Genomic DNA, 27153 nt, shown 5'->3' with positions numbered 1-27153 from the left:
GACAAGATGGCGCCGCCTGCGGAGCCTCCCACGTGCTGTTTCCGGTCGCTCTCGGAAGTACGAGTCCCACACGTAGCCGACGCTGCTGGCCTTGCTAGCGGTGAGGTGCTTCTTCAGACCGCTTCTTGCGAGCCACTCAGCAACCAACATGTCTAACAGAAACAATAACAAGCTGCCCAGCAACCTGCCACAGTTACAGAATCTGATCAAGCGGGATCCGCCAGCTTACGTCGAGGAGGTGGGAGCGGGAGTCCGGCGCGGCGCGGCGAGAGGCTGGGGGGAGGTGTGGAGTGGAGCTGGGATCCTGGCAGATTTTCCGGTTGGGTTCAGGTGTCCCTAGGGAGGAGCGAAGGGTTGAGGAAGAGACATGTCCTAGAGTTGGTTCCCCACCTCATGGAAACTTAGTGCCATTTGGATTTTCTAAACTACGTTGTAGTCCCAGCTGCCACGGAAAGACCCTTATAGGTAGGTAGGTAGATAGATAGATAGATAGATAGATATTATTTATTTTTATTTAAAAAATCCATAAAAATATATATATTATTATTATTATTATTATTTTTGCTTTAGGGTTTATCTCCCGACCTCATAGAGGCGGAGAGACAAATGGCCTTCTCCCCAAACTCCAACTTGACGCAGAGATTTTTCAGCCTTTTGCTTTCAGAAACCCCTAAGTTGAGTAAGTCGGTAACACTTGAGGAGCTGTGCGCCAATGCCTTCCATTGACGCCTGTTTCCAAGAGCCGGAAACGGACCTCCAGGCATAAGATTCCAAGCTGGCGGTGGGGGCAGTTATGGAGCTGGAAAAGGTGCCAGTCTGGAGGGATGCCTGTGCTCTGTAAGTAGCACAAGGAACAAAGGGCGTTTCCTGGGCGGAAGAAAACGGGACGGCAGTGTCAGGAGAGAAACAGTTTTCCATAGAGCATCGGAATGACTGGGCTACTTTAAAAAGTGTGATGCCCTCGCCCCGCCCAAGAGTTCTTGATTTCCTTGGTCTGGGGATTAGAGACAGGGAAATGAGGGATGGCCTGGGAGTCCTGGACGTTTGTGGTGACTGATGAACACAAGGGGTTTAGTGATACTAGTACTCAAAATCTCAAGACAGGTAGTTGTGGCTGAACCATGAATAAGATGGGGAAGAAGTGAGATAAGGAACTTGCCACCCAGTTCTAGGGCCCTCTCCTCATTCCTGTCAATGGTAGTGTGAGTCAAGAAGCAGGGTCTTAACTGAAGCGTGTAGGGGTTGTAGGTCTTTTTCTTGACGCTCTTGGAGAAAGCTGGAGGCCTAAGAGTTTTGTTGGAGTTGTTTTTTGACCATGCTAAGTTTAAAATGTCTATTATATAACTAAACACAGATACAAGGCATTGGAGACATGAATTTGGAGTGCACTGAACCACTTAGGACTGCTAATATAAAGAAATACTGATTCTCAGGGTGCCTAGGTGGCTCAGTTAAGCCTCTGACTCTTGATTTCAGCTCTGGTCATGATTGCAGAATCCTGGGTTGGAGCCCTGCCAGGGCTCCCCTTTCAGAGGGAAGTCTGCTTGAGGACTCTCCTCCCTCTGCCCACCCTGCCTCCCACCCACCCCCACTATCCCCCCCCCCCCCCCATGGTCTCTCTGACTCTCTCTAAAAGTAAATAAATAAATATTTAAAAATAATACTCCCCTAGTGTCTCTCTCTCACAATTTAAAGCTGTGGTCTAGGGCTGGAGAGTGGATGTAGGGCATGGAACTGAGGTGAGTTCCAACATTAGATCGTTGGGTTGTTGTTAGAATTAAGTATAATTAAGTGAAATAATGTATGTAATGACTTAAACATACAACAAGTGCTAAATAAGTGTAAGCTATTATCGTTATTGCTGTGTGTTGCTTTTGGCTGCTGATACATCCTATCTAGAACTCCAGGATAAAATCTTAATCATTATTTAAAGGAAGAGGGTAATTTTGACTGGAGAGTTTTACATAGTTGTGATATTTTCTTTTTCTGACCTATATTTTTCTGCTGCTGTGAGTGCTCTATATATTGAATCTGAGTTTTTGACTCTTTTCTTAACGTTCCTTATACCATACCACCTACATTTCTAATGATAAAGGAATGGGTCTTTAGATTACCAGTGATGTGTCCACGTTTTTCAAAACTTCTTTTGAAGAATGCAGGTAAAGGAAAGATATTTCTATACACTTTTGCCAATTCCCCTTTTCCATGGGACTATCAGAGATGTGTACTAAGTAATTTCTTGTTCTTTACTGAGAAAGTCATATAATAGAATGTGACCGACTTAAATTTTATTTTTCTACAGTTTCTACAGCAGTATAATCACTACGAATCCAATGTGGAGATTTTTAAATTACAACCAAATAAACCTAGCAAAGAACTGGCAGAGCTAGTGATGTTTATGGCACAGGTAAGATGATTTCTGAGTAAAACAAAAACTAATTGTTTCATACAGTTTGCAGAATATTTTTCCAGTAATACCCAACCTTATTCCATTCAGGAATGGAAACGTAATTTAAAATTTCTTTTTAAGTTTCCTCTTTGTTGCAAATTTTATTTTCTCCCTGAGCTGAATTAGATTTCACTGGAGCTTTTTGCAGAACTAACCAAAGCAAAACTTTCAGATTGTTTGGTTCTTTTTCAAATTCATTATAAGAGCAGATTCTAAATCATGGTGAGAGAAATTAGCATGTAGAATAAAAAGAAATTATTTGAAACCATCTATTTCTATCAAACAGGCTTTTACTCTCCTTTTGCAGAACATCATATATATGTGCATATGAATTATAGGAGAGAAAGAGAAACTTCAGAAGAACCTTTGCTTTGTTACAGATTGGTCACTGCTACCCAGAACATTTAAGTAACTTTCCCCAAGAGCTGAAAGATCTTCTCTCCTACAATCACACTGTCTTGGATCCAGATCTTCGAATGGTAGGTTCAGTATTGGGATTGATATATTGTGCTGTGTTTATGTGAGAACAGCCTCAGCTAAATATCTTCTTAGAATGTAAATCAGAATGTGTCACCTGTCCTTAAAATCTTTCCATGGCTTCTATTTATATTTAGAGTAAAACTCAAACTTATTAACATGGCCTATAAGTCCCTACGTGATCTACTTCTTTCCAGTATTTTAAGATTTTATTTTTAGAGGCGCCTGGGTAGCTCAGTTGGTTAAATGCCTGCCTTTAGCTCATGTCATGATCTCAGGGTCCTGGGATGGAGCCCCTGTTCAGTGGGGAGTCTGCTTGTCTCTCTCCCTCTGCTAGAGCCCTAGCACCTAAAAGGTTGTCCTCCCAGCCAAATAGTGGTGGTACCTGACTAACCCAGAGGTCCAAAAGCCTGGTGCAGGACTTGATCCCTGGACCCTGGGATCACACCCCAAGCCAAAGGCAGAGACTCAACCACTGAGCCACTCAGGCATCCCTGCATGCATTGTTAAATAAATAAATGAGTGTATGTTTCTTTATATGATTTTTTAATGATGATTAATAGGTTTTTAAAAATAATTAATGGATATTTCCTTTGCTGGGAAACAAGGGATTGAGTCTGTGTAATTAACATTCCTCTTTTTTAATTGGCAATTGTGATAACCACTAGTCCTTAACAACTGCTGGGCTTTCTGCTTAGTGTATTTATTATTTTCCCAGGACTTTTTGAATCATTCCCAAGTTTTTCCTGCTTAACACAGATAGAACAGACTGTGTTTCTTAATGGAAGAAACAAAATACCTATATAGGTTAACTGTTACTTAATGAAATCAATAAAATTGATTTTCTTGTGTTTCTCTTTCTTTAACATTGTAACCTTATTATGGCCTTTTTTTTTTTTTAAAGATTTATTTATTTGAGGGGCACCTGGGTGGCTTAATGATTGAGCATCTGCCTTTGGCTCAGGTTGTGATCCCAGGGTCCTGGGATCAAGTCCCACATCAGGCTCCCAGTAGGCAGCCTGCTTCTCCCTCTGCCTATGTCTCTGCCTCTCTCTGTGTCTCTCTCATGAATAAATAAATAAAATCTTTTAAAAAGAGAGAGAGAGAGATTTATTTATTTGAGAGAGACAGCTTGCAGAGGGGATGGAAAGAAAAATTGTAAGCAGACTCCGTGCTGACCATGGAGCCCAACACATGGCTCAATCTCACCACCCTAAGATCACGACCTATGCCAAAACCAGGAGTTAGACATTTAACCAACTGTATCATGTACCTAAGTCCTTTTTATTCATTTCTTTTTTTAAAAGCATTATTTATTATTTTTTGTTCAAATTATTATCATTTGGCCAGTGGGAGCTTCTCAGTCCTTTTGGCAAAGACCCTTCCTTATATTTTTGAAAGATCCTTACATTCTGGCGGAATAGTTCCAAAACCATTTTTACTCCTTTTCGTGCCCCAAGACTTGAGAATCAGCTATTCTCCAAGGATTACCTGTTCCATTAATGGAGAATGGTAGTAGAAGCCAAACCTTGGGTGATATGGGTACTCATGAAAGTTGGTGTAAGCAGGAGTGCTACAAATACTGTTAGGTGATTGATGGTACTAACACTACTGCTAAGGAATGCCTTATAAGGTCACAAATTCAGATTGATGATTTCAGTTCTGTTCTTGTTACCTCACCTTTCTTATCTTTGTGCATTCATTGTGCACAGTAGGAGTTTGTCCTATCTTGAGACACTTGGCCTCCATATGTAGCCCTTCCTCAGTCACTGTGTATCAATTATATTACCCTGTTTTACTTTCTTCATGATATATTTCAATGTCTGAGATACCCTGTTTACATGCTTCCTTGCTCCTCTATCCCCTCTTCCACCCCACTCCCATGTAAGGTTCGCAATGACAGACAATGACTTTCTGTTTTCATGCACAGAATAGTGCCTAATTAGTAGAAGATACCACACTCTTTTGGGATATACATACTCCCTTTTCTCATCTTAATTTCATCATCATCATATAGTAGTATGTTTTCTTTTTTCTTCCTTAGACATTTTGCAAAGCTTTGATCTTGCTGAGAAATAAGAATCTCATCAATCCATCAAGTTTGCTAGAACTTTTCTTTGAACTTCTGCGTTGCCATGATAAGCTTCTGCGAAAGGTAAGGAGCAAAATTGCTTTTTCCCCCCTTATGTTTCACTTTTCCATGCAGTGACATTAAACTTGTAGATTGAATTCTTGATGTTATTGGATACAGTTAAAAATAATTTTAACAGGAAAAAAAACAACACTTGTGTGCATGCAATATAGTGCTAATAGCTAATAACATTTATTGAGTGCTTACTTTTTACCAGGTACCATTCAGAGATTCTTAGATGTTCATCTATTTACTCATAAAATGCACTAGGGTTTTTTGTTATCATTATTTTAGAGATGAAAAGGCTGAGGCACAAAGAAGTAGAATGAGATACCCTGAATCATGGGACATGTTAGTGGGAAGGCAGGAATATAAACCCAGGTATTGTATCTCCAGAACCCGTGCCTTTTTCAACTGTGCTATACTGACTAGCTAAATCAGAGCACAGACTGGACACTCATAGCTGTAAAAGCCCCCACACTATTTCCCAAAACACTTTTTTTTGTTATTAAATATTTCCCTGTGATTTTGTGTTTGCTTTTATAAGTAAGACCAGAAGCCGAAGGTTTGTGAAAGAAATTTAAGGAAGAAAAATTTAAGCTTATGTTTATTAACTTAAAAAAATTTTCTTTTTCCCAAGTGTTGAGAGACTGCCACCACTTGATTTTAGCAATTGTGAACTTCTTGATTCTAACTGTAGGATAAAAGTTGTCTGTGGAAGCATATTTTGGGCACCAGTGGTTATTTGTATACCAGGTGGGGGCTAAGTAAATGGAGCAACTTTCCTTTTTTTTGAATAACTTTATTGTGATATAATTCACATGCAATTCATTTATTGAAAATATACAGTTCAGTGGTTTTTAGTATATTCACAGAATTTGCAACCATCACCACAATCAATTTTGGAATATTTTTATCTCCCCTCAAAAAGAAACCCCGTACCCATTTGCATTCACTCCCCATTTACCCATCTCTGTGTAGCCATCAGTCTACTTTTGGCCTCTATAGATTTGTCTACTCTGGGTATTTCATATAAATGGAATCACGCAATACATAATATTTGTGTCTGGCTTCTTTCACTTAGCATCATTCTTTCAGGGTTCATCTATGTTATTGCATGTATCAACGCTTCATTCCTTTTTGTTGCCAAATAATATTCCATTATATGAGTATGCCATATTTTGTCCATTCATTGGTGAATGGACAGTTGAGTTGTTTCCACTTTTTAGCTATTACAGATAATGCTGCTGTGAATATTTGTGTGGATATTGGTTTGGAACTATCATTTTTCTTAGATATATAACTAGAGGTGGAATTGTTGGGTTATATGGTAGCTCTTTGTTTAACATTTTCAGGGCAACTTTCCTTTTGTATTTTAGCTGCTGCTTTTGTTTTGTTTATAGTATCTTGTTATAGAATGAAAAGTAGGTAAGATTAAATTCTCCCATACTTTTGTACTTTGCTCCAAACTGAGCAAGGTTAGAAATGTTAATTAATATTTGTATGTTTTTGTTTCTTTTCCTCAGACTTTATACACACATATTGTCACTGATATCAAGAATATAAATGCAAAACACAAGAACAATAAAGTGAATATTGTAAGTACCCTTTTGTTTTCCATGTTTGCAGCATGTACCAGCAATGTATCATATTGTCTTCTTTCTCCTCTTTTTCTTTAGGTGTTGCAGAATTTCATGTACACCATGTTAAGAGATAGCAATGCAACTGCGGCCAAGATATCTTTGGATGTGATGATTGAACTCTACAGAAGAAACATCTGGTAATATATATATATATATGTATTTGTCTCTTGAGAAGAAGACCCATTACTACAGAGTACATACACAAATATTTTCTGGATTTTGCGCTCTTTAATATACTTCTCTTATAGATTAAGTTGGAATTAAAAATAGAGAGCAATCCAAAAACTAATAACATTGGCTACCATTTCTTGAGCCACTTACACCTCATAATACCTCATTCAACCTTTAGAACAATATAATGCAGGTTATCTGGAATTCTCCCTGTTTCATAGGTAACAAAACTGAAGTTCATATAGTGTAAGTTTAGTTGCTAGTCAAGGGTAGAGCTGAAATTCAAATCCAGGTATCAGACTCTGAATTCTGTGCACTTTCTACTCTGTCACTTTGAAGATTTTTACATTAGTTTATCCCATGTATATAAAGTATCACATTCTATAAACTTTGATTTGTTGGTACTTTGCTCCCAATTCGTGTCTTTTGCTTTTCTTATTCACTATTATTTTTTACTATTAAAGTAATACTTATTGCAAAAAAAAAAAAAAAAAATTGGAAGAAGCTAGAAAGTGGTTTTTTTTAAAAATTTTTTTGATAGTTTTACCACCCAGAGATAATCAATCACTGTTGTTAGCTTATGATATTTTCTTGCTTTTTCTTAAATGTGAATTTTTTAAAGATTTATTTATTTGAAAGAGAGAGGAGCATATGCACACACAAAGCAGGGAGAGGGTCAGAGGGAGAGGGAAATCCTCAAACAGACTCCCCCTGAGCTCCAGATGGGGCTTGATCCCAGGACCCTGAGATCATGACCTCAGCTGAAATCAAGAGCCAGCCACTTAACAGATGCCCCCTTTAACATGAATTCTTAAATATGGTTGCAATTTTGCAATACTATTAAGTTTCTATTTTTTGTTTCTCTTGTCTTCAGTAGATTCCTGTGTCATTAAAAATTCTTCAAAAAAATCCATATTAAATGGCTGCATAATTTTCTGACATAGGCTGGGCTAATATTGAATTAAATGTTTACCTAAGGTTGACAATTTAGTGATCTGTGGTGTTTTTTAGCAACCCATGACTGTTTATTTACTTACTTATTGCAACTCACAACTTTTTAGTACTATGGAGTCTAACATGTTGGAAATATATATTATTTTGTGCCATTGTCAGTGCTATGAAATGCAATAGAATGAATTTACTTTGAAACACTCATTTGTCTTACCCCAGGAATGATGCCAAAACTGTCAATGTGATCACAACTGCATGTTTCTCTAAGGTCACCAAGGTGAGTGTCTATAGGGCTATGTGAAGGCACTGTCTTGAGTAGTCCCAGTTCTCCAAATGGAAGGTGTAAGAAGATGGGCATAGAAGAAGAGGACTGTATGGGCATGCAGTTCATGTTTAGTAAAGCTCTCTCTGTGTTTAGGCTGCTTTCCTGGTTCACCTGTGCTTTAGAAGGGCCAAAGTTAGGAGTTTTTTAAATGCTTTGTATTAAATGATAGCCTTAGTGTTTGACTATTCTTTTAAGGGCCCAGGCGTAGCTGAAAGAAATTTAAGAACGTGTTTGACTTTCCGTTAGAAAGGCTTCAGTGTCACTTTTCAGAGCTTGGGTTGGGATGTAGAAATTCCTGGCAGTCTATTTAAAGGATAACTATGTAGAGCCTGGCTGTTTTTATCTAAAAATAACTTTTTAAATTATATATACTTTCAGGACAAAAAATGCTATGACAACATTATGTTTTAATTAGGAAAAATGAGGGGCTTTGGGTGACTCAGTTAAGTGTCTGCTTTCAGCTCAGGTCATGATCCTAGGTTTCCAGGATCAAGGCCCACATTGGGCTCCCTGCTCAGCAGGGAGCCTCCCTTTTCCTCTCCCTCTGCCCCTACCCACAGTGGTGCTCTCTTTCTTGCGCACACTCTCAAATAAATAAAATCTTTAGAAAAAATTTCTTGAGAAAAATGAATCCAAATCCCACCAGTCTAATTTTGTTCCTTCGGATCCTAGTTCTGTGCGTGAATAATACATAAACAAAAGTATTTATTCTTCGTTGTAAGCCAGGATAAGTGATTAACTTTGTTATTATTGGTCTTTAGATATTAGTTGCTGCTTTGACATTTTTCCTTGGGAAAGATGAAGAGGAGAAACAGGACAGCGACTCAGAATCCGAGGTTAAACATTCAACCATAGATGCTTCTGAACTTTACAGTAGTCTATCTGATTTCATTATTACTGTTGGTACAGATTATAAAATCCATGACTTCTCAAGTTAGAAAGAAACTTGCATGATACCTTTGTCCTTTATTGTGTTCTGCCATGCTGAGACTTTATTCTATTTAGAATTTCACTTAACATTCGCTGAGATTGGTTACAGAACTAATAAAAGATTCATTTAGCCTTGTTCTTCATTCTAAAGCTATACCTTTAACTCACTATATTAAACTTAGAATGAAAATTGCCACCAGCATATTTTTTTGAGATGATGTCAGTATTATAGTATTTAGAGAAGGAGAGGAATAATATTGTGACATCTTTAAAAAGGCAAAATGATGTCATGAAATTTTCTTTATTAAAAAGTATTTTTTACTAAAATAAAAAAATCCTTTTCTCTGGTAACAAGAATACTGGAATATGTAATAAGCTTTTTTAATAATGTTATTAAATAATGTATGAAGGGCAGCCCAGGTAGCTCAGTGGTTTAGCGCTGCTTTTGGTCCAGGATGTGATCCTGGAGACCCGGGATCGAGTCCTGCGTCGGCTCCCTGCATGGAGCCTGCTTCTGCCTCTGCCTGTGCCTCTGCCTCTCTCTGTGTGTCTCTCCTGAATAAATAAATACAATCTTAAAATAATAATAATAATGTGTGAATAATATATTCTTATTGCCAGAAATTTACAGATACTATAGATAAAATTAAAGTCTTCTTGATCCTATCTTATTTCTACTCCCCAGTTCCATCTTCACAGATAACCATTCGCTTCCCATTTATATGTGGATGTGTGTATCTGTTGTGTGTGTATATTAGATCTTTGAAGTATACATTAATAAGATGTGTATTATGCTGCAACCTGATTTTTTTTGTGTCATATATATAGATTATACCAATGCAGTTAGGTCGTCCTCTATTAGCACATACATCATTTTTTTTTAACTTCTATTTATTTCAGAATATGAATGTATTATATAGCTTAAGCATTTTCCTAATGATACTGTTTCCAGTTTTTTTCAAATAAAAACAAAATTGTATTCTATACTTTGATAAAAGTATATACTATACTTTGATATAAAGCAAAATATAAAGACAAAAATCAGTGCTGCAGTGAAAATCTTTGTACACGTAGGCAAGTTTTTTTTTTTAATTTGAAGTCATACTCATTTTTGTTAGTGATTGCGTAAGTACAAAAAAGACTTTAAAAGACTTACTATTTGCTTCTATGCAGATTTTCCTTGCTTACAAAGTAGTTTCTTCTTCAGGATGAAGGACCAACAGCAAGAGACCTCCTAGTGCAATATGCCACGGGGAAGAAAAGCTCCAAAAACAAGAAAAGGTTGGAAAAGGCTATGAAAGTGCTCAAGGTGAGGCTTATACCTGGAAGATGAGATAGGAATCATTAGACTACAGAATATGGAATTTTTAACAAAAGCTCTTTAGAATTTGAAATAAAGAAATGACATTTTTGAAAGACTTAGAAATGTGTGATAAATTTTTAAGTACTGTTTTTTTTTTTTAATGATGAAATGTTTTCAGTTCTAACAAAATCTGTGACTTGAATAAATTAACTTGATTAAATTCAGTTTTCACTTGTTCTGATCAAGATGACCTATATTAGGGTATTTTTTGCTAGACTTATCTTCTCAGAAGAGTACACCAATGAAATACATTTTATATTCTGTAATGCTTAGTCTGAAAACTCATTAATTTGGCCCTTCTCTGTTTTGTATAGTTTATGTTTCTAAATTCCTTGCAGTCTCACAGGTGCTATGTGCTGAAACATTACTGAGGTTTAATGTTAAAAGACTAAAACCACCTTTAGTTCTAGTTGAAAGATTTTGAGAACAAATTTGTTGTAGGTTCACCTTCCCCAGTAGTGTGGCGTAATGTAAATGTTTTTCCTCTCGTTTTATTTCAGAAACAAAAAAAGAAGAAGAAACCAGAGGTGTTTAACTTTTCAGCTATTCATCTGATTCATGATCCCCAAGGTATTATAATTATGACTTCCCAAATTCCTTTTTGGCTTTATCTCTGCTTGTGACCAGGGAATATAAGATCCGTAGCACTTAATAGACAACCAGTAATTGTTTAGTTGTTATTAGTTGATTGTAGCCTGGGGGAATTATGTTCTGAAGTTATAATTCCCAGTCCACAGCAAAATAAGAAAAATGTGGAAGAATACTTCTTTACTTCATGTCATTAACAACACAGTAGTGGTAGGACATTGTGCTTGAGTAAATGAAAAATTGATACTCATTTGTTGGTGAAGATTCTGATTTAGTAGGTCTGGGGGGTGGGGGCCTGAGATTCTATATTTCTAGCAAGCTACCAGCTGGTAGTGGTCTGCAGACCACACTTTGAGAAGCAAGGCTCTGAGAACTGTTAAGTGGAGCTCCTATCAGTCACTCAAGATGTTGATGCTAAAAATCTTGGAGATCCTAAGACTTAACTTTGGGCACCATTGAAAGTACATTTACCTGTGTGTGAATCTTTTCATCTGTGATGCTGCTGTTCTTAACATCCTGGTTCAGCAGAATGATTCCAGGTACACAGTCACTGATCTAATGACTGCCCTTCTCTAAACATGTTGGATAATGTTATACATACAGACCATGGACTTACACAGTGTACTTCTTTGATCTTCTTTCCAGATTTTGCAGAAAAATTATTAAAACAACTAGAGAGCTCTACGGAGAGGTTTGAGGTGAAAATGATGCTCATGAACCTCATCTCCAGATTGGTGGGCATTCATGAGGTTTGAAATACATTATGTTTCTCATTTTAGTGAATATTAGAATTCTTGGTGAAAGGAAAGCCAATAAGGTAGAACAGTGGCTTAATTTTATCCCTCGAAACTATTTAAACCTATACAGTTTATAGAAGAATAAAATCTTTCACTCCAAAATAGCAATTTTTATCACTTTGCTTTTTTATCAGTAAGTATGGATGTTAAATTGTACATATATTCAATTTATGGACAGACTATTTTGTGTTCTATTTTTCTAGTTGTTTTACATATACATTTTTCTGAGCCAACATAATCCGTGTATTTTTATTGACTATTACTACATTTTGCAGTGTGTTTATTCCTTTATAGCTTTCCTGATTTCCAGACATCTGGTAGGAGATTATCAGTGTTTGCAAAGCTGAATTTTCTGGTCATTTATTTCATTTTGAATTAAATTGTAGGAGATCTTTGGTGGTATTATGTGTGTGTGTGTGTGTGTGTGTGTGTGTGTATATATATATATATATATACACATGTCAAATCACTATGCTGTAAAACCTGCAACTATATATATGTATATTTACACACACAGATATGTGTACATATGTGTGTGTATATCTATCTATCTATATATATATATATCTGTATAGTGTGTACATAGTGGAAACTTCGCACATACTCATGGACTCACTGCTATTGTAGAAAAAGAGATTTCCAAAAAATGAGGCCATGAAGAAATGGCCATTAAGGTTGTTCTGTATCATTTTGCTCTGGAGACGTGCTGCTCTGTATGTCATTAAATGTATTGCTTTCTTCAAAAGATTTTTTTATTTTTTTAAAGTTTAATTGATTGATTGATTCTTATGTAATCATGCCCAACATGGGGCTTGAACTCGTGACCCTAAGATCAAGAGTTGCATGCTCTTCCAACAGAGCCAGCCAGGTACCCCATTCAAAAAGTTTATTTAAAGAAAAAAAATAAAATAAGCTTGCTTACTGAAAATCTAACAGTGTCAACATGTATTCAATTAAAAATGAAAGTATATGGAGTGAAAACACTTGTCCCCTTTTTCTAAGTAAAACTTAATATCTTAAAGAATAAGATATTTTTTCTCCATGAGCTGTAGTCCCACAGCAGGATTACCAGGTCAATTTATGTTATATTTGTGCAAAAATATCATGTCAGGCCTGAATTTAAGCTTGATAGGAAAGCAAAAGTGATGTGTAATTTAAGCATGGTTTGATAGAAATGATGTTAGAGCTTCACAACTGACTGTAGTTGAGCATCCATCTTTATATTGAACTTGAATCTTCCTTATTACTTGTATGATCATGGTTTTGCTTTGTGGCTAAATAGGAAAAAATAATTGATTCTGACATGTTGAACTTTGGGAAGGACCAGTCCATTTCCAAAGTTTCTCTCCTTGTTAAAGATTACAGCTGCTTCAGTGAACGTTTTGTAATGTATATTAATGTCAAATCACTATGCTGTAAAACCTGCAGCTAATATAATATACGTCAACTACAACTAAAAAAAAAAAAATACAGTTTCTTTAATAACTAGATGCTGTCACCTTTATTTAGGTAGACTCCAGAGTGCTAGTGTTTTCTCTGTCAAAAATAGAGCTTGGAGTATATCGAGTGTGATTGTGGACTGGTGTCCAGTAATGAAATGAGAACTGTTGGGGCTTTGGTGATTAAATAATACCAGGTGTTATTTATTTAGATTTTGAGTTACTATTTTATCCCTTGCTTTGGAGCCTTAATATCATTGCTATCCCTTCTATAATCCTCTTTATCTTTGAAGGCTTAAAGTTATCTCTGTAGCCACACCAATTTTAAAAGTAGAAATGTTACATTTTGGTTGCCTCTTTTCCCCCTGGTTTATTCTGCATGTACGTTTTTCTTCCTTACCATGAGAATGGCAGCCACACAGCCTCCCTTTCCTTGGGTAATACAGCACATTGAATAATGAATGTTTGTTGAGGAAAACAAAAGTAAAAAGTGGCCCCTAGTTAGTTGAGCTTGGTGATAAAATTGCGTTAAGGAGAAATAAAACTCTACAGCTTGAGTTACATAAATAAAAGTCTGTGCATTCTTTTTTCCACAGCTTTTTCTCTTCAACTTCTATCCCTTCGTACAAAGATTTCTGCAGCCCCACCAAAGAGGTAAGCTTCCCACTTCCTTTGGTGAACTTGGGTTAGAATAACCATCCATGCCTTTTGTTTTGGAATTATTAAAGGCAAAGAGTTAGGAGTAAAGTGTGCTCTGTTTCAGAGAAGCAGAGGGAAACCCTTATGTTTTCTTTTCCACTGTCTGTCATGGGTTAATTGTTCTGCTTATCAACTTTAAGAAACAGTTATTTTTGGAAGACAAAAGCTGGATTCTTAAAGCATGTCTTTTTGTAATACCATAAACAAGTAGAAAGTTCTAAAAAAGAAGTCTGACCTGTAACTGTAATAGATACCAGAATTTTATCTTACTGTTATCATTGCCCTCGTGTGTATTCTCAGTTAAAAACAATGTAACAGCAGGAAAGAAGAGATGATTGCTTTTGCCTTTAAACTTGAACCAAGATAGGAAGGAACCCAACATGTTGAATACCTAACATGAGCCATGTGATGTGCTAATAAGTGCTTTACAAATGTCATCTCATCAAATCCCCACTTTAATCCTATGAGATGTAGAAATAAAAAGAACAGGGTCACTCAGCAAATAAATGGCAAAGTAGGATTCACCTCACTTCTTTTGCCAGAGGCCTTATTCCTAATATATACTGCCACTTTGAAAGGAGAGCATGTGTATATATTTATGTTTGAAGATCTTCACTTATTTAGTGATTTCTAGGCTGGACACTGAGTTAGACACTAAGAATTCCACAGAAAATGTAAAGCAATGTCCTCACCTTCATAGAGGTTACATTCTGGAGGGAGAGCCAGAGAGTGCTCTGTGTACAGTGTCCAGGTGAAGATACATATTTTGAGGAAAAAGGAAGAATAAAGATAATACAGAGTACTGGAGCAGGATCTAGTTTAGATTATGTCAGGAAAGACATTTTGACAAGGCAGCAATTGAGCAGGGACCTGAGGGAAATGAGGGAGTGAGCCATGCAGGGTTCTGGGGATTGGCTGTTCTGGGTGGAGTAAGCAGCAGTAGCATAAGGTGAGAACGTGCTTACCATGTTTGCTATAGTCCTGAGAGACACCACAATAAACTATGATTTTTCTGATCTCTTATATTTTTAGAAGTAACAAAGATCCTTCTGTTTGCTGCCCAAGCATCTCATCACTTAGTACCCCCAGAGGTGAGAACTCTTAAACCTTACTTTTGTCTGCATAGCAGTGCCACTATTAAGTATATCATGGTAGCTTTTCCTGCAGGGATTGCTGCCCCCTGCCCCTCTTTCTTCAAAATGAGAAGAGACACTAACTCTTAAGGAGATAGACACAGCAGTTTAGTTACAGAAATTGAAAAAAAAAAAAAAAAAAAAAAAACATTTACTATGGAAAAGTAAACTTCGTTTTAGATAAGTTGATGAGAATTCTGACTTTAATTGCTTAAATCTTTTGTTAGGTCAAAAATATTAGTAAATTAAAGAATTATCAGTAAATCTTTATAGTGGTTATTGTTTAAAGCTCATAATTCCTTTCTTTGATTAAAATAGCATTGGAGGGGTGCCTGGGTGGCTCAGTTGGATAGGTGTCCAACTTTTGATCTCAGCTCAGATCTTAATCTCAGAGCCATGAGTTCAAACCATGCCCTGGGCTCCATGATGGGCGTGGAACCTACTTAAACATAAATAAAATAAATAACATGGGATTGTCCTGGGTCAAAGCAATTTTTAAAATCCATATTGAAAAATAATATTAAAAGCAAAATTCAATCCAAGGATAGTCAAGAAGACTGAAACCCAAAGTATTTTTGTCTTCCTCAGTCTATTCCTTCCAACTCCCAAACTGAAGATGAATAGTTTACTGTTGAATAGTTTACTATTCCTTCATCCTCAAGTGTTTGGGTAGGTAGAGACATTTTATCAGCAGTCATCCCTTTTCTTTTATTTCCATTTCAGATCATTCAGTCAGTGCTAATGACTGTGGCCAACAATTTTGTCACCGACAAGAATTCTGGGGAGGTCATGACAGTAGGGTATGTAGAATGTGCCTAGAGGCAGTTTTTAATGGACAGTTGACCCTAGAAACCCTATGAAACCCAATTCTTAGTCTTTTTAGGAAACTTTCTTAGATTTAACCATCTGAGATTGCTGTTTGGGCTTTCTAATTTCATTTTCCTTTTTTAGAATTAATGCTATAAAAGAGATAACAGCTCGATGTCCTCTAGCCATGACTGAAGAACTTCTCCAAGACCTAGCTCAGTATAAAACACACAGAGATAAGAGTAAGTTGCATGTTATTCTCTGTAGATCAAAGAATATCAAATGACTCTTTTTTCTCAATAGACTCTTTGCTCTGGAGTTTCTAATTAAAGGTGTTTTTTATAGATGTGATGATGTCTGCTAGAACTTTGATTCAGCTCTTCCGAACACTGAATCCTAAGATGTTGCAGAAGAAATTCCGGGTAGGTGAAACATGCATATGTTGATCCAAAGGTTCGGATCTCAGAAGGTGAGAACAACTTCCTACAGTATGAGTTTCAGCATTTGTAAAGCTTCCACTTAGAGTATTGCTAATTTTATTCTTAAAGCTCAGAATACAATTGAAGTAAATACCATTGCCTTAACTATTTTGTAGTTGGCATGTACTCTTTGATGTTGACTGAGTCTTAGAGGCCTATCAGGCTATTTAATCTTGAAAGCTTTTAACGTTGTTAACAGATTGGAATTCCAGAGATCCATCAATAACTGATGCCAGTCTTGAACAGGTTGTTCCTCAGCCAGATAGTACCTCTTTAGAATTGGGAAGAAAGAGAAATGTGTATATGTAACAGAGAGAGATAGTGATCTCAAAACTTGAGAATTGGAGCATTGTTCTCTACTAACTCCCTGTTTCCTGATCAAATCAGAAGAAAGAAAATAGTAGGCAGAGTTCTGGCTGAGGGATTTACTTTGACCCAAGGCAGAAGTGGAGTGTTTTTGTCATTTGATTACTTGCATTGTTTATGCTCAGCAGAGAGTCTGCTTGGGGTTCTCTTCCTCTGCCCCCCCCCCCCACTTGCACACATGTTTGTGCATGTGCAGTCTCTCAAATAAATCTTTAAAACAAAACAATGTTCTTTGCTTTAGGGCAAGCCTACAGAGGCCTCCATAGAAGCAAGAGTGCAAGAATATGGAGAATTAGATGCTAAAGATTACATTCCAGGAGCAGAAGTTCTAGAAGTTGGAAAAGAAGAGAATGCTGAAAATGTTGAAGGTTGATTTTCATTTCACCATTATTCAAGATAAAATCACTCCTATACTGGATTTACCTTGAAATCTTTATGCTGATTGAACATTCATTCAACAGATATTTATTGAGCAAGGACTATATGCCAAGCACTATTACCAGCTTTGGGAATCAAAATGGGCATGGTTCCTGCTCTTAGGGACCTTGCATTATAGTGTTAATGTCTTATCATGTCCTCAGGGTAGCTGCCCCTTACCAAGAGCATGCTGAGCACTTGGACAAGACAATGGTTTTTTTGTTTGTTGTCTAGAAAAAACAATGAGGATCAGTCCTAAGCAACCCTCCAAGATTCTCCTTGTTGAAGGAGAAGACTTGTTGAACATATTGAAGAATGCTTGAGAAACTCCATTCTGATTTCCAGGGTTAGCCTTTATTACCTTGATTGCTGGAGTCCTATCTTCTTACTAATTCATTCATTATATTAACAAAACTTTTTAAAGCATTACCTGTGAGCTAGCTTCTGCCAATATAAAGATGAATTGTTCCTGCCCTTGAAGATCTTTCATAAATAGCTTAGCAGTAGTGTTACCAGGATTTATGATTGAAATGCTGAGCTATTTATGAAAGATCTTCAAGGGCAAGAACCATACCATTCATCTTTACATTGTCAGGGGCTAGCTCACAGATAATGCTTTAAAAAGTTTTGTTAAGGGATCCCTGGGTGGCGCAGCGGTTTGGCGCCTGCCTTTGGCCCAGGGCGCGATCCTGGAGACCCAGGATCGAATCCCACGTCGGGCTCTCGGTGCATGGAGCCTGCTTCTCCCTCTGCCTGTGTGTCTGCCTCTCTCTCTCTCTCTCTCTGTGACTATCATAAATAAATAAAAATTAAAAAAAAAAAAGATTAAAAAAAAGTTTTGTTAATATAATGAGTAATGTGAAGAAGGGCAGGAGAGAAGTCAGATGTACCTCAGAGGTTCAAAAACTTCAGAGTGTGGTAGCTCAGTCAGTTAAGTGTCTGACTCTTGGTTTCAGCCCAGGTCATGATATCAGGGTCCTGGGATCCAGCCCTGTGTCAGACTCCCCGATCTTTGGGGAGTCTGCTTGTTTCTCTTTCTCTGTCCCTCCCTCCATCTCCTCGCATGCTCTCTTTCTCTCTCAAATAAATAAATCTAAAAAAAAAAAAAAAAAAAAGGATTTGTAGATGCTGATCCATGAGCTGTATCTTAAATAATAAGTGAGGAATGGTAGAATAGTGGAGATTTTCCAGGCAAACTATGAGCAAAGCCCTGAAGGATTCAGGAAACTATTACAATGTAGGATTGGATATATAGCAAGATACCAGACTAGAGATAGAGTTGGGGCCTCAGCAGGAGTGGTTGTGTATACACCATACTGAAAAGCTGAAACACTTTATGGGGACTAACTGAAAAATTGGAAGTGTCTGTAATTTTAAAAGTTTATTGTGGTGACTTCATTAAGAACTATATTGCCTCTTCATTGAGGTGTCTGCAAGTTTCTTTCACATCCAGAATATTCGACTTCAGTTCTCTGAATGACTTTCTGACTAGTTTCAAGAAACATGTTTAAATACACTTAGACAAGTTGTCAGACATTTGCTGTGAGGCCAAGGTAAATGTCTAGGTGCTATTTTCATGTACGTGGTTTGATAGAACATGAGCTGTAGGCTCAGACATGATTTTCATAAATGTGTGCATTGTAGGCCACATTTTCTAGCAGTAGAGTAGGCATCCTAACTTATAGGGTCTGTTCCTCTTCTGTTGAGTAATGAGAGTTAAAGTAATTATAAGGTTTTAGCTCATGGTAGACACATAGTCAGTGCTTATTTCCCATTCCATAAATGAGTTAAATTGATGTGGCTTATTTAACAATAAATATTGCTCAATTCTTGGTCAGTAGAACGCCATTGACTTTGATACTTTACTTTTGCTTGATTTATTTCAACTTACTATGAGTACACAACATAAAGTGATAGTACTATCTCTTGTTTTTCTCACAGATGGGTGGGAAAGTACCAGTCTCAGTGAGGAGGCAGATGCTGATGGTGAGTGGGTTGATGTGCATCATTCTTCTGATGAAGAGCAGCAAGAAATAGTAAGTCCTGAAATTTCCTTGTACAAGTGCATCACTCTTGCATAAACTCTGATGTTTATTAAGACCTAATTTACGCTAGGCTTTATTGGGGAGCTATGCTATCACTTGAGCTAAACTTTTGTTGTGTGGTTTCAAGTTCAAGAAGCTCAACAGGATGCCCATGGAGGAGCGGAAAGCCAAAGCTGCAGCCATTAGCACGAGCCGAGTTCTAACTCAGGAAGACTTCCAGAAAATCCGCATAGCCCAAATGAGGAAAGAACTCGACGCTACCCCAGGGAAAGCCCAGAAGAGGAAATATATTGAAATAGATAGTGATGAGGAGCCCAGGTAAAACAACACATACACCAGGTCTTCTTTAGTCAGCTCACATGATGATGAAAGTATTAGGGAAAGGAATTCCACCCTAGTTTCATATTATATTTGTTCTTCACCCCAGGGGTGAGTTACTTTCTCTTCGGGACATTGAATGCCTTCATAAAAAGCCAAAATCTGACAAGGAGACAAGACTAGCAACAGCAATGGTAAGTGAAGCTTATTATTCTCTGTTTCCTCAAACAAAAAGCAAATAAGATAAAAAATGAAATAAAATGAATAGCCACAGAATGGCAGTATTTTATTTTGATGTTTTAAGTAAAGGTTTAATTAACAGAATAAAATGCACAGGTATTAGGTGTTCTGTTAGATGAGTTTTAACAAGTTGATAGCCATGTAACCATCATCCAAAACACCGAAAGACACTAGTACATGTTCTGGTATCTGGGAAGCTCAGTACATTTATCCAAGTTATTAGGAAAGCAGGGGAATGTTTATAGTCATTGAAGAAAAGCCTCTGGTAAGGTGCTGTGGCTGTGTGTGATTGCGCATCTCTCACATTTCCAACCACCTAGCTTTTCAGCTTTGTCTATACCTTTATTGTTTTAGGCACAACCCGTACTGGTTTCATATCACCCTGTGCATTCCATTTGTACTGAAACGTGTTTAGATAAATTTAAAAATCCATGTTCGTTATTCACCACCTTCCCATATTTTATCCTACTTTCTGAACTGCTCTACCCTTCCCCTCCTTTCTCCCACCACAAATGCCTTCATCCTGCCAAAAACAGCTCATCAGTCTCCCTTTCTAGGAAGCTCCTCTGATCTGACTGGCTGAATTAAGCCATTTTCTTCCACTGAGCTTCCCTTGCCCCATTACAGTATATCATGGTCATTTCTTGCCTGGAGTGAGTTCCTGGGGAGCAAGGACTGAGTTCCTTCCATCTTTTTGTCCTTGGCATCCATAGGAATGCCTAGCATAGAGGAGACACAATTGTGGGTTAGATAACTGTTGAAGTATTTTTGTGTGTGTGCTTAATAGGCTGGAAAGACAGACCGAAAAGAATTTGTGAGGAAGAAAACCAAAATGAACCCATTTTCCAGTTCCACAAATAAAGAGAAGAAAAAACAGAAGAACTTTATGATGATGCGATATAGCCATAACGTCCGGTCAAAAAACAAGCGTTCCTTCCGAGAAAAGCAGGTGAGTTCAACTTGAAGCTTGATTGGTTAGAATACTGTTGTCATTTTAAGACTTTACTCTTAAGACAGTTGTACCTTCAGGACCTTGTGTTATGTGTGTCTTAGGATTAATGGGGAACATAATTGGGAGAGCATGGAGAGGTCGAAAGTGGTGAGGACATGTAAACTATATATTTGACGTGGTTGAGATTCAGCTGTGTGACCAAAGGGGAGTCCATTTTCTTCCTCTATAACTAAAAGAGTGTAAGCAAGATGGTCTGTAAGGTCTTCCCTCTGCTAAAATTATTGATGTTGCATCTGTAAAACATAACATGATCCTTCCTTACATGCTCTTTTGCAAAGCTTTTATGTTTAAAGATTTTGGGAGTATCATTTTATCTATTTATAGTCTTTGATGTGTAGTCCTGTGTTGCTCAGTTGGCTTGCTTATTTGAGTAATTTATTATAATAAATTCATGTTTTCATATTTTTATCTATGGGGAGTATACCAGAATATATGTAAATGTATTCTGAAGGATCGCCAGAAAGTCAAGTCCAAGAATATACCAGTATTTCTAAGTTGCTAGCCAAGGATGAGCCTGCCAGACCAGAATGTTAATGGCCAGCTTTCCAAGGCAATATTCCATCTGTGGGGGCACCAAGGCAGTATTAACTGAATTAAGGTGCCATTTAAAATCTACCTGTCTGCTTATTTCATTTTTCTGGTTCCTAAACTGTATCCAGCAACATTATGTAAATAATAAAGTGACCTGTATTTTGAATAAAGATTGTTAAAATTGAGGTGAAAAGAAAGGTGCCATTTCAGATTTTAAATATCTGTATTTTGGGCTGCCTGAGTGGCTCAGTTTATTAGGCATCTGAGTCTGGATTTCCGCTCAGGTCATACTCTCAAGCCCCACCTGTTCATTGGGAGTCTGGTTGGGATTCTCTCTCTTCCTCTGCCCCTTCTCCCCCACCACCCCTACTATCTCCTCCTGTCTAAATTACATAAATAAGTCATAATAAATAAATATCTGAATTTTATCAATTCAACTTAAATTCATAGTTGAATTGATGCAGTCCATTAGCTTATCCTTCAGCAGACCTTTATAAGATTTTAGGGTTGAGGAATAGTAACCACTGAGTTGCACCATGGTTTTTTCCTTCCTTCATTATGAAGTTTTTGTGGTTTTGCTACATTTTGTGACCGACCCTACTCCATACTTCCTCTGTTGTTTTGGAGAGATTTTTTTTTTTTGGCGTGATCTGGAAGCCTTGCTTTGTTCCTTGCCAGCAATCCTTGAATCATGAAACTTCTCTCTCAAAGATGAAAGAATTTTTTATTTAAGAGTAAGAGTTCATTAGACATACGCATTTGTTGGCTCAAGAATGTTTTCCCTTGTCGTGTAGTTTTTTTGCCATTTGGAACCTGAAATTAATCAGAATTTCTAGTATGTATCCTTGCCCTATATTTTCTTTAAGGTCTCTAAGTTACAAAACTTGACTCTAGGTTTCTAATTTTCTCTTATTCTCTCCACTCTAGACTACCACTCCCCAATTGAAATTCAATATAAACCACATATATAATTTTAGAATGAAAAAGCAAAAAGAGATGAAATTAATTTTAGCACTATATCTTATTTAACCCAGTACATCCAAAATGGTATCATTTCAATATGTAATCAATCAGTATAAAAATTATTAATGAGATGCTGTACCTTCTTGGTTTTGAACTAATTGAAATCCACTGTGTGTGTTACATTTGTGGCACATCTCAGTTTGGACTCACCATTTTTCAAATGTCCAGAAGCCACATGCAACTAGTGACTACTGTATTGGACGTGCAACTTTAGAGCATCTCCCAAACTGACCTGTGATTCTGAAATAGAAAAACCCATTTCAGTCCAACTTTTGTGTGTTTCTTTTGCTATTCACACAGAGCACTTCACTTCTGACATTTATGGTCACCAAATGTGTAGAGTCTTTTTTCCCTATACATGCAATGTTCTGTAATGCTGGCTAAGTGTCCTACAATTTAATTTAATTCTGACATTGTTTTTGTGGAGATAGTGTCAGATCCCACGGGTTAAGGGCTCAGTCCCATGAGATTGCACACACACACATAAATTTCAGAAACCAGTCACAAGCCCAGGTGATAACCTGTGTTTCTGACCAGTGACCCTTTCCTTAGGTTTCATTAAGTTGCCACAGCTGCTCATGGAACTCAGGGCAACGGTTAAATTTACTAGTTTATTAAAGGATGTGATAAAGGATACAGATGAACAGCCACATGAAGAGATACATAGGGGCAGGGTCTAGGAGGGTCCTGAATGCAGAAGCTTCTGTCCCTGTGGACAGAAGTGGAATACATCACCCTCCTGGTGTAGATGTATTCGCTAACCTGGAAGCTCTCAGAACCTCACAGTAAAGGGAGTTTTTTTGAAGGCTTCATCACATAGGCGTGATCAATTATTAATACCATTTCCAGCCTCTTTCCCCTTCTGGAGAAATGTGTATCTTGGGGGTGGGGGTTGCCCAAAATCCAAGGTCTTTCTTGGGCCAGCCCCCATCCAGCAGCCCACCTAGTTACCTCATTAGAAAAAAAAGATTATCCTGGTGGTCTTATCACTTAGGAATTACAGGGGTTTGGGGAGCCCTGTGTCAGGGACAGGGTCAAGGACAACTATTAAAACAAGATGCCCTTATCACTTAGGAGATTACCACTTTTAGGAGTTCTGTGCCAGGAACCAGTGGCAGAGACCAGTATATATTTTCTGTTAGCTCGTGCACCTTAAGCCCTCTCTGAGAAAGCATCACATTTCATACCCCTTATACCCCTCAGTGATACTTTATTTTTATTTTTTTTAAAGATTATTTATTTATTTATTCATTCATAGAGATGCAGAGAGAGAGAGAGTAGCAGAGACACAGGCAGAGGGAGAAGCAGGCTCCATGCAGAGAGCCCGATGTGGGACTCGATCCAGGGTCTCCAGGATCACGCCCTGGGCTGCAGGCGGCGCTAAAACTGCTGCGCCACCGGGGCTGCCCCCCTCAGTGATACTTTAACACGCCTTGAAAGTGTACATAGGGTCTTACTGCAAATTTATAGAATATACTCATAGAATATAAAAAAAGATGAGACTAGAAAAGGAAGGTAAAGCATATGGCAGAGAAAGAGAGGAGGATCTTACAGTGAAACCTTTGGAAAGGTAAAGGAAGAGGAAGGAGAATATATTGGTTCCTTATGTTCAAAGGGTGACATATGAAAAAAAATAAAAAAAATAAAAAAAAAATAAAATAAAAAAAATAAAAAAAAAACAAAGGGTGACATATGGAGGGAGAAGGGAACTGAGAGATCTGTGTGAGAGTAGTGAGTAGCTTGTGCTTTATTACAAAGTTTAATAAGCAGAACTAAACCCATGTAACCTTGGATTATAACATCATTATCTAACATAGTTTTTACCATGTGCCTTGACTATTCTAGAGTTTTGTATTTTTTTAGATTAATCAGTATAGAACAATATGAGCAGGTACTATGGTTTTATATTTTGCAGATGAGAGAATAAGACAGATGAGTCTGAGAAATACTTCTTCAGCCATACAAATTAGGTTAAAATGAACTTGTTGGGATCCCTGGGTGGCGCAGCGGTTTGGCGCCTGCCTTTGGCCCAGGGCGCGATCCTGGAGACCCGGGATCGAATCCCGCGTCGGGCTCCCGGTGCATGGAGCCTGCTTCTCCCTCTGCCTGTGTCTCTGCCTCTCTCTCTCTCTCTGTGACTATCATAAATAAATAAAAATTAAAAAAACAAAAAACAAAAAAAAAAAAGAACTTGTTAATTTTTATACCTTTAATCCTTAGCTATTCTGACTATCTACAAAGATGTACCAATTCCCAGATATGAATAAAGACAAGGAGTTAATACCTTAAAATCATAAAATGCAGATAGTTTGAACATTTAGCTAGAGAATCAGGTGACTTCCACCCCAAAAACTGCTTTAACAAAGCAAACAAAAAACACTTACCTTGTTGAAATTCAAAAGCTAGAGATCTTAAAAAATTTCTAGGAATCAAAGTGGTGCTTGAGAATTCATGGACTAGTATCCAATACACACACACTTAATAATCTCGGGATGATTTGTTGATTTAGTGATTCTGTTGGTATAATGGGATACCCAAAACTTCCCATGTTTAGAATTTTTTTTTCTTACGTTCCAGCTGGCACTACGAGATGCACTTTTGAAAAAGAGAAAAAGAATGAAGTAACCTCCGAGCAAGTCTTCCATTCCAAGAAGAATGCTAAATTTGTATCATTATTTTGAAAATTAGTTATCAAGCATGTTTACATTAAAAAGTCCTGAAGGTACCATATTGTGAAAAACACAGTAAATTTGGTAGCAATTTAGTATTTCTGTTTTGGAGTTGGGTAATGGGAATGTTTGGAATGTAACCAGTAGTGGTGTTGTAAAAGCATTTTTGTTTAGCATTCATGCAAAGAAAAATATTGTTGGATGCCTACTAAATGTCACTGTAGATATAAAAATGAATGAGCCATCACCCCTCACAGAAGGCATTCACAGCCTATTTGGCAAATTAGAGGGGGCGGATGTGTATTGTATGTGTATTTATGTGCAGTGTAAATAGTTCTCTAGTAAAGATAGGTCTGTGCTTCTCTGGGGTCACAGAGGCTTCTACAGGGCATAAGAGTTAAACATTTTCTCAACAGGACAATGTTACAAGAGTAAGAGATTCTTACTTGTATATAGGCTTACCTGCTAAAAAACAGGTCCCTGCTGTACAGATTTTATGTCGCCAATTTAGGTCTAATTTAGTCCATCCAAAAAAGTGTACATATTTTTTTGAATGCCAGGTACAGGCTTTTTGGCTAAGACCTCGCTTTTTAAATTGCCTTAAGTATAAATAGGAATCTTAGAGTGTCTTTAGTTCGTCATTTGGGCCACCATAAAGGAATAAGAAATCAGATTGGTTTCCTCAGCCTGTCTTCATGCTCTAGTATTTTTAGCTTGCTGTTTGCTTTATCTCAATAAAAGGTTCCTAATCTCAGATAGGTACTATTGTGTGTGTTAAGTGCCGTGTTAGGCTCCCTCCCCTAAGCATGTCTGAGTGGATTTCAAGGGACACAGAGCCATGGTCAGCCTCTCTGTTTGCAAGTCATTGCGTTTGGAAGTAGTCTGATGTTTTTGCCTTTGATTTCCTAGATCATATTGTGGTAGATGAGAAAATTGTTGCTTGAGAGTAAAAGGCAATTTTCTGTCTACCCAGAATTAGAAAGTAGCTTCGAAAACTACTTCTCTTATTCACTTTCTGTGTTCACGTTTCCACTCCAAGTCCAAAAGACTTTTGGTTTTATTTTGAAACTTTATGACCTTCCCCAAAGATGCCCCAGCTCGCTAGAGATTAGTTGTGAAAATCTTGAAGTTTTACATTGAAATTACACTGGCCTGGTGAGAGGAGTTCTGAGTTAACTTCAGCAACTTCATTGTTTAACAGGAAGTGTCCTGTGCAAATTTGAATATTTCAGACCTGAAACTTCTCTCTCTCTCTCTCTCTTTTGTTTGCATTTTTGAACTGGGTGTCTCCTCAAGGAGGTAAATAAAATTCAAAATGGCATAGCAGCTAGGGTTCACAGCTTTGCTGCATGACTTGTGATGGTGTCTGGAAGTCATCCTTCCTTTGGACTTTCCCACTCCACTTAGAGGCCAGGAGGCCAAAGTCCATTCTGTGCTCTGACTTTTGTACTACTGTGGCTTCACCTTGCTCTTACCTGAGGTTTATATGCAAGATAGAAAAATATCTCATTTAAAAAAGTGAAAGTCTTAACTCTTATTTCTCGAATGCATAGTATCTTAATTCTACCCAATTTCCTAATAAAGGAAATCTTAGAAATCTTCTCTTGCGAATATTTACTATAAATTTGAAGATCAGATTTTCACAAGGTTGGATGCTGTCAACAAAGGCAGGAGTGGTCTTTCAAGGTCACTTTTACCTTAAAGTGATCATCAGAGTCTGAGCATCAGCTTTTCAATCTCCATTTTTTTTTTGTCAGTACTGAGAATGGATCCATTTCAGGGATGAGCTCCCATTTCCAGGCTCATAACTTATATATAAAGTGATGTGTAATTCTAGAATACTGATGTATTTTGTATGTGATCTCAGCAGAGTCATGAAATGCAGAGTCTGTTCTCTGCTCTATCACTAGTGCTAGTTCAGTGCCCAGGATCTTAGGTGCTCAGCAAGTATTTGAATATGTGATTTATTTCCAGTCAGTTCTCTCTATAAATATAAGACCACCTACCTCATTGATTGAGAATTCTGAGAATGTTAGCATCTAGTAAATTTCTCATCAAAGATTAGCAATGTTTTTTTTTTTATTTTTTGTTTAATCTTCATGAAATGAAACAACAGTTACAGTTGCTACTATTTGCTTTACCCTTCATCC

General features: G+C 37.4%; 1 protein-coding gene across 2 annotated transcripts; it reads left to right on the top strand.

Annotated features, from left to right (window-relative positions):
• Positions 1-25755, top strand: SDAD1 (SDA1 domain containing 1). 2 transcript variants are annotated; one of them, XM_041759368.1, is made up of 22 exons: positions 1-238; positions 2303-2407; positions 2830-2928; positions 4971-5081; positions 6584-6655; positions 6737-6837; positions 8042-8099; positions 8909-8983; positions 10285-10386; positions 10941-11010; positions 11674-11777; positions 13861-13918; positions 14996-15054; positions 15820-15896; positions 16048-16145; positions 16249-16325; positions 16990-17116; positions 19107-19201; positions 19338-19528; positions 19638-19722; positions 20556-20717; positions 24912-25755. In XM_041759368.1, the coding sequence occupies exons 1-22, from the start codon at positions 149-151 to the stop codon at positions 24957-24959; spliced, it is 2064 nt and encodes a 687-aa protein (XP_041615302.1). In that variant the 5' UTR covers positions 1-148; the 3' UTR covers positions 24960-25755. The 2 variants fall into 2 exon arrangements, with proteins under 2 accessions (XP_041615302.1, XP_041615303.1); XM_041759369.1 differs by having other exon boundaries at positions 218-238; positions 2757-2928.
• Positions 25756-27153: the final 1398 nt, after the last annotated feature.

This window comes from Vulpes lagopus, chromosome 6 (assembly GCF_018345385.1).
Source record: "Vulpes lagopus strain Blue_001 chromosome 6, ASM1834538v1, whole genome shotgun sequence".
Classification (NCBI taxonomy): Eukaryota; Metazoa; Chordata; class Mammalia; order Carnivora; family Canidae; genus Vulpes; species Vulpes lagopus.
This window is presented reverse-complemented; position numbering and strand designations above follow the sequence as displayed.